Genomic DNA, 15,541 nt, shown 5'->3' with positions numbered 1-15,541 from the left:
GTACTTGTTATTGTTAATCGTATTTTTAATCAGTTTGTTAATCAGTTTTTTTCCTTGTTTATTCTTCCCTATCCAACTAGAATAGAAGCTCCAGGAGGGCAGAAACCCCAACTTATCAATCATTATATCCCCCAATGTGTTGAGCAATGTTGTGCACTAATTAGGTACTCAACAAATAAGTACCAGAATGTTGGACTGGTATTACACACATGAATTACAACCTGAAATTATAATTCATAAGAATATAAATGGAAGATTGATTCTTACACTACCAGAGATTTAAACTAGAATAAAATTATTTGCTATGTAGAGATACTTAATACTGAGAAGAGGAAAACCCTGCCATGACATCCATGTGTTATGTTATTAAAAGCTAAAGTTAAAATCCTAACAATTGGTCTGATCCCTTTACTGAAAATTTCTGTTGGCATAATGTTTAATCTTCACTCATGTCAATGTCAGAGATGATTGACCAGAAGTCATCTTGGCCTCTTCCAAAAGAAACACCACAAGGGAAACCATTGTGAGTTTTCATGGGCTATTATGCTGAACCGACAACCGAATCCTGTTCAACCAATACATCTCATCCCTTAACATAAATTGTATAGGCATTAAAGTCCATGTACAGAGACTCTTCATTCTCAAACAGGTGTGCCCATCTATGTATGGAACAACTGACTGCTCAACTGTGGGAGCTCAACATATAGCCAAAGTCTAAAACCATTTACATATTTTCCCTGATTCCCAATTGGTAGGATAAGCTCATAGACAAAGCTGGAAGGAATTTTAGAGATCAGCTAATCCAAACCTTCCATTTGATAGATGAGGAAATTGAGGCTCAGAGAAGTGACCTGCCCAAGGCACCAAACTCCCTCATAATTAGTGTAGCTAAAGGAATAACAGGTCTTCTGAGTCCAAGAAGTCACTCTCTCTGAATTATCTTTATACTTCCCTACTAAACCTATGCCCAAAGGCAGAATCTTGCTTTATAGACTCCTTACATTAAGTTTAGAATGAATATAAATAGCAATTGCTTTTGTTTTGGCCAGAAACCCTGAGGGTCTTCTCCCAGATAGATTTTTTTTTTCTTACTAGGTAAGAGGCCATTCTCTCTTACCTAGCCTTAATCACTGAATGGGTGTTGCCTCAGTCAGACTGAGACCTGTTAAGAACTTTAGCTAGAAAAGGCCAAGGTCTCCCATTGCATCGAGGGCCATCTCTAGTTGTCCTGATCTATATCTGGACATTGGACCCAGATGGCTGCGGCAGAGAAAGTGAGGCTGGTGACTTTGCACAGCCCTTCCTCACTTAAATCCAATTCACTTGCAAATCATGGTATCACCTTACTGATATCATGGTCCTCTTCGAGAATTAGGACAAACAACAATAACCATACACTAGTGCTGATAACTTTACTCTTGCACAGAAACAGGTCCCTTTTGAGGCATTTTGACTTTGAATTTCTATTCATTAATTCTCTTTTTTTTCTTTTGGCCATTTGGACTGAGCTCATTAGCAGGAGAGCTTTGTTTAGCTTCAAATGGACCCATTTCAACTTCAAAGAGGTCAAATGCAAGGGTATAACCTGCCTATAAGTCATGGGGCAGTTGGCCTCAAAGCCTTACCTCTGATATATACTGGTTCTACAACTCTGAGACTTCATCTTTTTTTTTTTTCTGTGAGGCAATTGGGGCTAAGTGACTTGCCCAGGGTCACATAGCTAGTAAGTGTCAAGTGTCTGGTTTGAGACCGGATTTGAACTCAGGTCCTCCTAACTCCAAGGCCAGTGTATCTACTGCACCACCTAGCTGCCCCTGAGACTTCATCTTATAGAGCTAGACAGCTCTATATAAGTTGCAGAGAAGGTGCTAACCTCCAATGGTAAAGAGAATTTCTTCACCAGGGAATCCCCTTTACTAATGAAATTACAGGTCCATTGGTGCCTACAATAACTACTGATAATAACAATAATAATGATAAAGAGAGCTAGCAATTATATAGTACTTTAAGGTTTGCAAAGTGCTTTACAAATGTCATTGCATTTTATCCTCACAGCAACCCCTGGAAGTAGGAGCTATTATTATCCTCATTTTACAGATGAGGAAATTTAGACTGAAGGACATTAAGGACTTGCCCAGGGTCACACAGCTAGTAAATGTCTGCAACAGGTTTGACTTCCAAGCTCAACACTACCTACTCTGTCCAACACTCTCTGCCACCTAGCTGACTTTATTACCTGACCTAGATGCTAAATTCTTCTTAGGAAGTTTTGAGAACCCCCTCCAAAGAATACCAAAGGCTAGTGTGCCGTGTACTCCATCTTTGCTCAGTAAACAATACCTCAGTTGAATTGAAATCCATTTGATGCTAATTACCACCTCCTTTTGGAAATCAAAAAGAAAGATAAGCCTCTTTACAAGCTTTCCTTTGAGTCTGGCTTACATCTGGCAGTATGTGACTTAGCAGTCATATCATAGAATTAAAGATGGAAAAAATATCACTAAATTTCTCAGTTTACAAATTAGGAAAATGAAGTTCAGAGAGGCTTCAACTCGCTCAAAGCCACACACATAGTAAGGGGTAGAGGCAGGATTCAAACCTAGGTCCTGAAACTCCAAATCCTTTACTCATCCCACTGCATCATGTTGCCTTAGTATGAGGCCAAGAATGTGCCTTAGGGATGGAGTTCTTCATAAATATTGTCTTCATCTTCCTAGCCTAACCCCTGAAACTAACATCTCCTCCATCATTTGTCCCTTACTTGAGAGTGTTTCTGGCTATGAGGCATCTAGGTAAGAGAGTGGATAGAACATTGGACCTGAAATCAGGAAGACCTAAATTAGAACCTTGCCTCAGACACTTACTAGCTATGTGATCTTTGGAAAGCCTCTGAGCCTCAGTTTCCTATCTGTAAAATGAGGATAATAACAGCACCTACTTCACACAGTTGTGAAGATTAAATGAGATAACCTATGTAAAATACTTTGCAAACCTTACATTGTCATGTCATTAAGGCTTATCTGACTTTTCATGACTCCATTTAGGGTTTTCTTGGCAAAGACAGTGCAGTGGCTTGCCATTTTCTTCTCTAGCTCCTTTTAAGATGAGGAAAGTGAGGCAAGCAGGGTTAGGTAACTTGCCCAAGGTCAGACAGCTAGTAAGTATCTGAGGCTGGATTTGAACTCAGGTCTTCTTGATTCTAGACTCAACAATCTATCCACTGAGCCACCTAGCTGCCCCAAAATGCTATGTAATCACTTGCTAATATTACTATCTGGACAGCTAAATTGCACAGTGAATAGAGTGCTAAGCTTGAAGTCAGGAAGACCTCAGTTCAAATCCAGCCTTAGACACTTACTAGCTATGTGACCCTAAGCCAGTCACCTAACCCTGTTTGCCTCACTTTCCTCATCTGTAAAATGAGCTAGAGAAAGAAATAGCAAACTACTCCAGTATCTTTGACAAGAAAACCACAAATGGGATCACAAAGACTCAGACATGACTGAAAAACAACTGAACAACAACAATATTATTATAATCATCTTGACACAGATCTAATTCTTAGTTGTTCATTCAGTGATCTCTTATTCTAGCATGAAAGTGTCTGCAAGAGGCCTTACCTGCCCTGATCCCAAAGATTTATTTTCAAGGGTAGAGCATATATAAAATATCTGAAGACAATACATCTCTCTAAATGCTTACTATTATTACACAGTATTTTGGAAGGTGGGCAGAAGAGAGGGAGATTTTGTGGGGAAAAAAAAACAAGCATCTTATTTGTGTCTATATCCTATTAATCAAAGAGATCATGGGTCTTTGAATGATCAGATTAAATATTTTTGGACAATATCAATGAACGTCTTAAAGGAATATGATTAAGCATCAGCTGAAAAGTAATCCACCTTGAGCTGGAAATCTCAAGTCTCACCTATCAGGAACAACATAGTATAACAGATTACATTGAAAGGCTTCACAGACACCTACCCCCAAATGACAATATCTCCTTCTTGCTTGTTATTAGCAGCTAGGGCGTGCAGTGGATAGAGCACAGAACTTGGAATCAGGAAGACCTGAGATCAATTATTACTGCCGCAGACCCTCACTAGCTACATGACTGTAGGTAAGTCACTTAACCTTTCTAATAATCAGTTTCCTCATCTTTAAAAGAGATGCTAATACCTCCCTCAGAGGGTTGTTGTAAGGATCAAACAAGATAACACATGTAAAGGTCTTTGCAATACTTAAAGTGCTATATAAATCTTAGCAATTGCTATTTGTTATTGTTATTATTCCTTTCCTCACCAAGACACCCTCTCCCTGCAGTTCATACATATACTCAGGATTCTGCACTGATCCATACTCTATAATATTTTTCAGAAGCATAAGGAAAAGTCTAGGAAGTGATCTAATATCAGTGATTGAAAGGGAGAAAAGGAAAAATGAATAGCTAGAGAATTTTTGTACTCTAAGACTTGCCTTTTTTAGTTCAAATCTGGCCTCAGACACTCACTAGCTGTGTGCCCCTGGGCAAGTCACTTAACCCTGTTTGTCTCAGTTTCCTCATCTGTAAAATGAGCTGGAGAAGGAAATGTCAAACCTCTCTAATATTTGCCAAAAAAATCCCAAAAGAGGTCACAAAGAGTGGGACACAACTGAAAATAACTGAACAACAAAAACAAATAGAAATATGGAATAGATGACTGATAAAGGCCAAACATGGTATACAAATGATAACCATACAGCCTCTAGTCAGATGTAGGAACATGAAATTTGGAAATAATTTCCCCAAAAAATGACCTTAGTGCTATACAAATGCCTGTTAAAAAGTCTTCTGCCTAACAGGTGGGGGGTTCATAGCAAAAATGGTGGCTTTTAATACAGTGGGATCAAAGTTTGGCCCCAGGGAATAATTGATAAAAATCTATTTCCATCCTTCTTTGCAAAGGTGGGAGATTATGGGTGTATGTACTGCATATACCTTCAAACACGGTTGATACATGAGTTGGTTTGTTGAACTACTTTTTTCTCTTCCTTTTTTAAAATTTTTTGTTATGAGATAGCTTGTTGGGTAAGGGATAAGAAGGGATATATTCAGAAATAAATGTGTTCTAAAAACACATGGCAATAAAAATAAGATTTTGTAAAAATGGGATCAGATCTATTGGCTCTCTGAAGAAGAATATACATATTACAGGGGCACAACTGAGCCTTTTTCAATGTCCTTGTACCAAAGTAGGACAATCTCTCCAAAACAGACCCGGAAAATTTCCATAATCCAACCCACTAAGCAGAGCTTCTAGAGGTAGCGAATTCCAATCGTTTCTTCACCTACTCTAGAAAAGTCCAATCCAAAGGTCACCACATAAATGTTCAATTGTTCTCTGGAACAGTCCATGCCTAGACTAAAGTGGAATCCTTGCTCTAAAAGGCTATCAGGTAGCCATAGCCATAGCCATAGCCTCTGGCAGACTTCTCAAAGAATCTTTTTTCCCTCTTCTACATCACCAAATTTGCCATTAGTAAAACTTTAAAAGAAAATACCTTATTCAAATAAGAAATATTAATATTCTCTCCCCTTTTGCCCCATAGAACAATGAAACTCAAGTGACTTCAATAAGTTTGCATGTCCATTTAAGCCCCTATTTGAAATAATCCTGAAGGTTGTAACTTAAAATGAGAAACCTGTTAATAGTCACTTTTTATAGCTGTAAACTCAATACCATTTTATCTCTTTTACAAATGTAGCACAATTAATCACTTATGATATATAACACTCCTATAAATCTTGGTTCAACTTATTTCCTGATGAAAAAAGATCTGAAAAAGAATGTTTTCATTTCTATTAAAGCCAGAATCCAACACAATTGTGTGACCAGGGTAGTTCAAATTTACCGTCCTTTTCAGGGAGGTGAGAATCAGTCATAAAACTTTCAACCAAGATGCTTTACCCTGAAAAATATCTACTGCTTACTCACATCTATGTACAGTCCAGCCTATAAATTAGGTCTACATGATTGATTGTAATGAAATCTAAACTATTCATTCATTCTACTTGTTAACCCATTTCCAAAACTGCACTAATGTTTATTTCCATAATATATGGCAAGGGTTTCCAAAGTTAGGACAGCCTATGTGGCAATGAAAAATCTTTACAATGTATAATTAATGAGTTTACATTACTTATTCACTTATCCCCACCAACTTTTTCCTCTGCCTATTAAACATTATAGATAAAAGAATTTTTTTTATTTTTTATAGTGGGTATAGCGGATATTTATACCCAACTAGCTCAAACCTAGAAATCATTAAAACTGTGATGCAACTAATGAAATTCCACATAATTATGAAGCTAAGTTTCAGTTAAAGGAACAGAGATTATGGAATATGTGAAACTTTTACTTGGTTTCAGTATTTCTGAACCCAGAGACACAGTTAGGTGTATCTCTTCTGTTATCTGGTTTTTAGTATTTTAAACGAACCCTTGAGCATTATTTTAATGTGGGGGTTACTTGAAAACAGAATAGCTATAAATAACTGCAATAGTACAATATTGTCAAAAGCTAAACAATCTTGTTTTTCCTCAGCTCCCATTAGTCAATGTCTCTAGTCAATAGTATTTGTTAGGTAGATAGAGAATAGAAAGCGTCTTTGGAACTTTCCAAGATTACAAGTAGTACTGCTCAGCTGCAGAACAATAATGGCAACACGAAACCAAATGTAACTCCTTTGGCTTGAGAGAGCAATTAAATTCACTTTGGATGATTCATTACCTGTGACTACCACCACTTAAAAATCACAGCATTTAACTTTTGTTTAGGAAGTTCAGTGCTCTGTAATGAATCTAAAATCCCTCCTTAATCACGACACTGTCTGTTAACCGACCACTACCATAAAAACTTTAAAGAAGAAATAACCTGATCCACTCAGGGAAATAAAGTCATGAAACAAGGGACCTCTAACAAAACGCAATCACTCCAAACTCAACTTTGTCCATAGCACTCTTCTTTAACTATGAACAGCACTGGTTGCCTAATTCAACAGAGGAAAACCTTTTCCGATTCAAATATGTAATTTGTGATCTTTGAAAGCAGTTGCTACATATTACATTGCATGACCTAAAGTAGATTGTACCAGCTGTACTTACGTAAATTATTTACAGGGGCTCTCGTATCCATGTTTTCATAATGCTGGACATGAACGACAATGTTAAGGTCTCTTTCCATGTGGTCTGTTGTACAGTGGCCCTGTGGTCTCATAACATCAGCAAGAGCCCTAAGAAAAATGAAGAACATAGATATAATCAATGAACCACCCCCAAAAAAAATCACCTTCTATTAGGTATAGTAGATATTACACATCCTTCTCTTCTAAAACATTTTATATAATATATAACACACATATGCCAGACATATATGTGTATATCTACATATATGTATATAGTTATCAGTTTATGAACCTCTTCTGTGAAAACTCTCTTCAGTAATGCAGATTGTGACTTATCCATAACTTATGGTCATCATAGGGTTGCTGAGAGCACTGAGTGGTTAAGTGACTTGCTCATGGTCACATAACTAGTATGTGTCTGAGATAGGACAACCTCACTTCAAAGGCCTGCCTACCATCCACTATGCCATTCTGACTTCTAAAGTACTCTATAAATGTGAGATGTTGTTATCATTATCATTATCCTCAACATCATCATTACTCAAACCCCCATAGTTCCATCCAACAAAAAGCAACACTGTCATAGTCTTAGGTATATTTGCAATATACTCTGCTGTTCAGGGTCTCAAACTACTTTTCATGCCAAATACCAGCTTTACAGAGATGGAAAATGGGTTGTTAATTCACAAATGATAATCAAGGGAATGTACTTCAGTTCTCCCTCTACCACTAAGGCTGGAATTTCCTCACTAGTTACCATGTGCTATATTGTGAGATAGCACAAAGTGACATTCAATGTTGCATCGCGTGTATGTATGTTTACATACGCACCCTATAGAAGGAATATATTCCAAAACCCATCTGTGCCAGCCTGGTGCTGTGTAAAGGTTCACATTAGGAGTAGTTTCTTGCCCTAGACAACATAGGTACACTATACATTACTATCTAGGGTTTCTATTGTTATTTCAACAGTCTCCTAGGAATGCCATGGGCAGTTCTTGATGTTAGGTCACAAAAGAGCATTCTTTAGATGCTATGCATTCTTGGAAACAATGTCAAAAAACCAGATTGTCTGAAAGCAGACTAAGCTTGTAGTGTTGCATATATCTGGTATGTCCAACATAATTGGTAGAAGCTGTCAAATGAGTGGGTAAAGGTAAAGAAGTCAGGTATAGATAGATGTTTACTAGTCAGTATTGAATGAGTAATGACAAAATTCAGACAAACAAAACATGAAGCACTAAAGAGGGCTTTGCTTTCTCAAATTCCCTTTCAATGTTGTTCCATGGACCCAGGGGATCAGCCTGGTCAGGTTGTATCAATCAGTGTCAAAAAAAGGCAATAGGCAAAACGGTCCCAGGAAATTTACAAAGTGGAATGGGAAGAAGATATGCAGAACTGGAAAAAAGTATGACATGAAGCTAATGAAGAGATATTCCATTAGAATGGTGGGAATATGAGTAATCTATGTTCTCCTATATAATCATAGAACCTAAGTATAGAGGTAGTTAGCAGGAGAGAATTCAAATCAAGCTTATTATTAATATCAAACATCTCCTACTCTGCACGTTTACAATTGCCATTTAGGACATCAACCATCCCACAAGCCTTCCATAGATACCTAGAAAAAATATATATTTGCAAATTGTTCTTTGAAGGTTGAATTTGCATTGGAGAAAACTTTTTTTCCTCAAGATACTTGGGAGTTTGCTTGTACTGTGCTTAAAAAACATTAGCCATTGAAGTTTCACACATGACAACCATTCACAGTACATTATAATATATACTTCTCTTACTGGTGATGGATTTGTGTTGTTCTATCCATGTTCTTCTGCTTGCTGTCTCTCGTGCCCCATTGTGACCAACCATATATGCTTTCAAGGCCACTGCTAAGAGGTATGAGCAAACTATGACCTTGGAAAAGAGCTAAACTAGGGGCAGCTAGGTGGTGCAGTGGGTAGAGCTCTGGCCTTGGAATCAGGAGGACCTGAGTTCAAATCCAGCCTCAGACACTTGACAATGTCAAGTGTCAAGCTGTGTGACCCTGGGCAAGTCACTTAACCTCAATTGCCTCACCAAAAGCAAAAAAAAAAAAGGTAAACTAGTCTAAACAGGGATGAAACGTATCACCTTGGCCTCTATCTAACCAGCTGAGCTAACAAGGTTGCCCCCACCTTTAAGAATCTTTTTTGATATACAAATGATAAAAATGAGACAGAGAAAGTAAGCAAGATAGACAAAATCAACCTATCCATAAAACTACAGAGCCCAGTCATCTGGCAAAATATTTTATAGCTCTGAACACCACTTCCCCCTAAGTACAGAGGTTCATAAGACATGAGGCCATATTCAGCTGAAATAAAGTATTACAAATTCTAGTTAGTTATGAAATTTTCAGTAGACATTGTACCACAGATACTTTTGCCATGAGTTTCAAAGGTGGAAACAAGTGAAAAGACAATCTCCAAAACTATTTCCTCTCTAGATTTTCAGGACTTTGAAGAGGTAAATAAATATGTAATAGGGATGGTAAGCAGGCACTTATAAAAATTGGATTCTAGAAATCACCTAGCCTCAGCTCTAAAATACCTATAAAAAGCAACATAAAAGTAAAAGAAACTTTTCCTAGAGGAACCTGCCTTAATCTAGGTAACATGAGATGCATATGTGCTCTTAGAGACAATGCTCCCATTGAAATCAGAAAGAACCCAAATACTTAATGTGATGCTTTAGTAACAAATGCTATGAACTAAGAGCTCTATGCTGAATATCTGCTTATTCATGTAGAGATTTTATAAAGGTATGTGTAGCCAGAACTCCCTTTTTCCTTTGTCAAAGATGCATAGAGTAAGATTTCCATTTTTTTTTCAGTTCATTACTATGGGTAAGTAACAGACTTCTTTAATTAAGACTTTTCTCCCCTCTATGGTCCTGTACTTCCCAATATTAGTTGCTATGATATGAAGATGCATTAACTTTTTGACACAGGAAAGATTTATGGGCATTTTCTTGCTCATAAGAAGAACCGGATTTTTTTCTCCAAATATGAAATATCAGTGCTTAAACCTAAAGCTCAGAGGTATTCTGCAAGAAAAACAACCTTGACATTTTCCAATGCCCATCATAGCATGTATGGGATTCCTGGGCTTGGGAAGAGAGAAGAGATCATGCGATTAAATTATATGTCTTTGTGAAAGAAGGAAAAGGAGGGGGAAGGTTGTGGGAAAAGTAAGTGAAAAAGAGAGGTCAAGTAAAAAAAAAATCACATTAATGATTTGTTGCCATTTCTCCATAAGTCTAGAGACCCCAGCTCCTCTGAAGAGTGTTTAAAAAAATACTCAGGACACAGTGCTATTTAGTTTGCCACTTGGATTTCTGATTCTGTTTGAAGGTTTGCAAAACAATGACACATGCTCCCTACTGGCTACAAGTCTAAAGAGCCTTCAACACATGTTACTCCCCCAAAGGTCACTTATAATGGATGCCTCTAGAATAAAGTCCAGTCCTGCTTGGGGCAAGTACAGAAAACATTAGTGGCTTTGATCATCCTGTGGATCTTTGAACCCACCTTCATATGCAGAGACTAGTACAGAGCAAAAGAAGCATTTATTCAGGGCATGGGTGGGCTGGGAATTCTACATTTTCTTTCTCTAAGATTGAAAAGACTTTAGATTAGACATGAGTATCTGTGGGAACGCTTTTCTACTTTCACTGATGGCTTAATTTACAGCTTAAAATGGGTCAGGCAGTCCCCTTCAGCCCAATATTATTGTCAGCACCCAAACCAGATGTAGGACTTAGAGTGACAGAACTGAAGGGGCCTTAGAGATCATCTAATCCAACCCTCTGGTTTTACAGATGAGAAGGCTAAGACTAAGAAAAATAAAGCAAGGCAGAGACAAAGGTAGATTTATATAATGGCAAAAGGGCCAGTTGCCTCAGGGCTCTCCAGGTGTGTGGGGTCCTATAATTTTATTCATTACAAATTACATAGTAAATAATGGCTATCATTGAAGGGATCTTTGTGGCAGTGTTGACTGAGGGTCCCACCTCCTCTTAATCTATTCTAGATTAGAGCTCAAATTTACAGATTCCTTCATTAGTCAGTGCTCTTCCCCCTATTCACTTTCCACCATCCACTTTCCACTGCTTTCCATTAAATTAGTTGAGTCATAATACCACCAATTCTAGTTCTTACTCTGACTCTAACTCGCTGTGTTACTTAGAAGGAATCAGTTAATTTCTCTGGGCCTCTGGAAATTAATGCTATTCAGCAAATGTTAGGGTCCTCAAAGCCTTTGGTGCAGTTGTTCTTTTATTCCTTTTATACAGCACAGGGGGGAAATGCACTGCATATCACCATAATTTTCATTGTCACTGGCTTTGTTATGTGCAAACAGCATCTGCATCACTTTCCCTGGGAAAATGTGGGTGCTCAAGGCCCTTCAGACAAAGATTGAAGCATGTTATTTACCACAGGCAAAGTTTAAAAGCTAAATCAACACTGTTCTCCTTTTTCAGTCAGGTTTTCAACCTCTCTCTGAAGAGGAGATGCTTTCAGATGAGATGAGAGCTAATTCAATCTCTGTGTCCCTCTGTCCCAGACAAAACTAATTAACAGGGCTGGGACCGTCGAATTAATTTTACACAGAGGCAGCCTTATACAAGGGTTCCTGCAACTAAGTTTGGTGTTTCTGGCCAGGCCCAGCAATTCCCTAAGTACCTTCAGATGGACACCAATTAGTAAATTGCCATTGTCAGGAACTGAAGTTGTGAGCAGCACAAGAGATTAGTGAACAGCACACATTAAATTTGGAGCTATCCTGTTCAGCACTGCTTTAGCATTATGAAAGTAAGCATAAAGGTCATACACAGAAAGTCAATGCAAAATAGTTCAAATGAATGGAAGAACTGTCTTGGCTACTGCTCACCTTTTCTGATTAAACATTCTATGCCTTGTAAAAGTGTTCCAAGACATCCAACTTTTCTTGAACTACCCCCAAGTACTTAGGGTTTTCAGCTATAGCCTAATAAGGACTATAAAGTATTTTCTTCAGTATTTGAAGGACATTTGCACATTGAAGTCCCACACCCCCCCCATGCCCTGTGGAATTAAGATCCTTGGGGAAGGAGAAAAAAAAGGTTGGCCAAATTTTTTTTTTAACTACGGAAAGGAGGGAAATATAGTCATAGTGAGTTTGCCATTGTAACTCTGATAGGATTGGAAAATTATATTAGTATAGTAAAAGAAAATTCCTTTACTTTTAGAACAGCCAAGTTAAAGATTTCCCCAAAATGCACATTCCACCTTAGAATAATTATATTATTTTAGGAGATATTTGGAAATATTTGGCCTTCAATACCCACAAATATGAACAAAGCTTGCTTAAGAGCCATGGAGGTTGGTTTCCTCAGAAAAAAGCTTGAGATTTCAAGCAAGTAGCAGAACTATATGATTTATCTATCCCTTTATAATGGTACAGTGGCATGGGATTCAAAAGACTGGGTCCTAGTCTAGTATTACCATTCACTCATAGTGTGACCTTGGCCATGACACTTTATTTCTCGGCTTGTTTCTTCATCTGTAAAATGGGGGGGGGGGGTAAAAAGGGTCTCCAAAAGGACCTTTCCAGCTATGACATTCTATGATTCTATGAATCATTTACTTTTAAAGAAACATCCAAAGCCAATCTATATCAGACTCTCTGTACAAGTTGTCTTAACACAAAGATGCAGGAAATTAATGTTACTAAGCAAGTGCCAGAGAGGAAAGTAATTGATCAAGGTTAAGGGGAAATACTGTGATACTCTATGGACTAGAGGGTTGCTCTGTGGCTTGAGTGTGTCTGTGGGGCTTAGTTTTTTTTATTTGTTTAGTAGGTCAGGGCTTCTTGAAACCTCTGGAGAATTATTTTTATATACTACTAACCAATCTTTTTCCTCCAGAGTCCCTCCATGCACTCAAGGTAGCCTGCAGACATCCAGTAGAATCCACCCCCCCAACATACAAACTCACACAAACATTCACTCACACACATACACACACACACACACACACACACACACACACACTTCTTCCTCCAAAACCCCTCCCTGCCAGGAAAAATTAATCTGATCCCCTTGTGTATAAATAGAAAATAATTGCTAGTGAACTGGTGATGCATTCCTTCGCCTATTTTTGGTGGGTCTCTTTGTTCAGAAGAGGCAAAACAGCACAGTCACACACAGATACACACACACACATACGCGCGCGCGACCCCGAATTGGGGTGGGGGGCGGGGAGGGAAGCATGCGAGGACTTCATCTCTCGGTTTCAGTTCCAGGAGCGGGGAAAAGCTCTCAGGCGCCGGTCATCCAGCCAGCTGTTTCCCAGCCGCAATCCAGCCTCTACGGCACCCGGGATAGAGCCCCTCCGGAAGCCCACGCCACCCACTGCTGATCCCCCAGTAGAAGGCGTCCTTGTCACTGTGTCAGCTCTCAAAAGTTACCGAGACGTAGGGATCAATTTAAACTCTCTTGTTTATTATATATAGATATAGACGTATATATAAAAGAAAAATAGCTCCATTAATCCTCCAATGTCTTCTTCCATCTGCTCCAACTTCCCCTTGCCTGGGATTTGCAAAATGAATGAGACAGACTTGACAACTGGCTAATGTCTTGAAGGAAAGGGTTCTGTGGGGCTCGAGCTCTCGGGGAGGGGGCTTGGCAGCGGCACTTCTTGATTGCTCTGGCGCAGGGTGCCCAGCTCAGCTCCAGCGGCACTGAGCACTACTCTCGCTGCTTACTCCGTACTGTGACCAGAGCTTCCTAGCTTCAAAATCGAGAGAGAAGAAAAAGAAAGGGGGCGGGGGTTGAGGGGAGGAGGGGGAACAATAGGTTCTTGTCTCGGGTGAACTGTAGTCCTCTCTGGGAGAATCCGCAGTTGCTTTGGAAAACCGATCGGTTTCCCAAAGGCTTTTGTTCTCTTCCCCACACCCAACGCCTCCTTTGCCTTATTTTCCCAAGTCAGATGAGGTTCAAGCAATACACACACGCTCACACACACACACGCACACGCACACACACACACACACACACACACACATACACGCCCTCTTCCCCTTCGCCTTGCAACCCTCCTTGCTTTGCGCCTAGCCTAGCACTGTTTATCTAAGGCTACATAAGAAACCCACAGCAATTGGAGAACATGGTCCTGAATCCCAGAACTCGAACGGAGACGGGACGGCTCAGTGTCTCTGCCACACAAATGCACACCTTCCTTCGACCCCCTCCCACACACACACCTCTGCGGGGGAAGGAGTGTGGCAAGATGGGGAATAGAGAACCTCCCCCACCTGCGCTGAGAAAAGTATCAGTTCCCTGCACTCCCCAGCCCAAAGTTGGCTTCCCCAGCTCGGCTCCTAGAAGACAGTGAGGAGGGAGGCTGGAGAGGCGTTGCCAGGGGGAGGGGAAAAACGGAGGTGGAAAGGGAAAGAAGGGGGAACCCACCTGGACATGTGCTCCCGCTGGGGTCGGTGAGCCTTCTCCAGCCCCAGCTTGGTGAAAATGCCCACCAGCACCATGACAGCCACCACCCCGCAAATGATGTAGACAATAAGGTTAGTCTTGTCCTTGGTTGGGTCATGCAGGGGGTCGTCCTTGCGAGCCGGGGGCTTGCCAGTGTTGAGCCAGAGTGGCGTGTCGTAGTTGGTGCAGGTGCTCTGGTTCAGGCGCCTCTTCTTGAACGTGCAGCAAAACCGAAAGCCACAAGTGCCGCAGCAGAAGATGAAGTCCCCAGAGCTGCAGTTAAACGGAGGGTCCCACTGTCCCATGACATCGAAGTAGCCTCTGCAGGAGTCTGGCGTAGGGGCTTTGGTTGGGGCCGCTTCGGAAGCTCCGGCGGCTTCCCCAGACTCCCCGGCTCCCGAGCGGTTACCCCCGGACAGAACCACCACGTTGTCCAGGTGTTGATGCTGCTGTTGTTGCTGCTGCTGGTGGAGCTGCCCCTGCCCTGCTCGCTCCTGCGCCCGGCACACGCGGGCGCACAGCTCGGTCAGGCAACAGCCGAGGAGCAAGCGAAGGACACGGCGCATTGTGTCTCCCAGCCTGGGCTCCGCCGCTCTGCAGCCGCCGGAGCCGCTGCCGCCACCACCGGAGCCGCCGCCGCTGGAGCTACTGAAGCTGCCGAGGCTGCCGGGGTCTGCGAGCCGCCAGGAGCCGCACATGCAGGGGGCGGCGCGGGGCGCTCTGTCCGCGGCCACTGCGCTCTCAGCCGGCGGAGCTTGGTTCCAGCGCGCGGCCACAAGGGGCTGGGCGCGGCGTTGCGCGTAGGGTCTGAGGGGGGAGGTGGAGGTGTGGGGAGGGGGAAAGCGGGAGAGGGGAAGACGGTCAGTTC

The 15,541-nt window shown here is 40.9% G+C and overlaps 1 protein-coding gene across 2 annotated transcripts in view; it reads right to left on the bottom strand.

The window, feature by feature from the left end:
* SHISA9 (shisa family member 9) overlaps positions 1–15,254 on the bottom strand; it is a 430,944-nt gene extending 415,690 nt beyond the window's left edge. The window contains exons 1-2 of one of the 2 annotated variants that reach the window (XM_027839708.1): positions 14,656–15,254; positions 7,145–7,272 (exon numbers count right to left, since the gene is read on the bottom strand). In XM_027839708.1, the coding sequence (XP_027695509.1) occupies positions 7,145–7,272; positions 14,656–15,239 (712 nt within the window). In that variant the 5' untranslated portion in view covers positions 15,240–15,254. The remainder of the gene's footprint in view (positions 1–7,144; positions 7,273–14,655) is intronic. The other variant, XM_027839709.1, reaches the window with a different exon arrangement.
* Between the last annotated feature and the right edge of the window lie 287 nt (positions 15,255–15,541).

The sequence above is a fragment of the Vombatus ursinus genome, unplaced genomic scaffold, assembly GCF_900497805.2.
Source record: "Vombatus ursinus unplaced genomic scaffold, bare-nosed wombat genome assembly UNPS02014832.1, whole genome shotgun sequence".
In the NCBI taxonomy this organism is placed as follows: domain Eukaryota; kingdom Metazoa; phylum Chordata; class Mammalia; order Diprotodontia; family Vombatidae; genus Vombatus; species Vombatus ursinus.
Note: the sequence above shows the minus strand (reverse complement) of the source record. Positions and strands in the feature narration are given on the sequence as shown.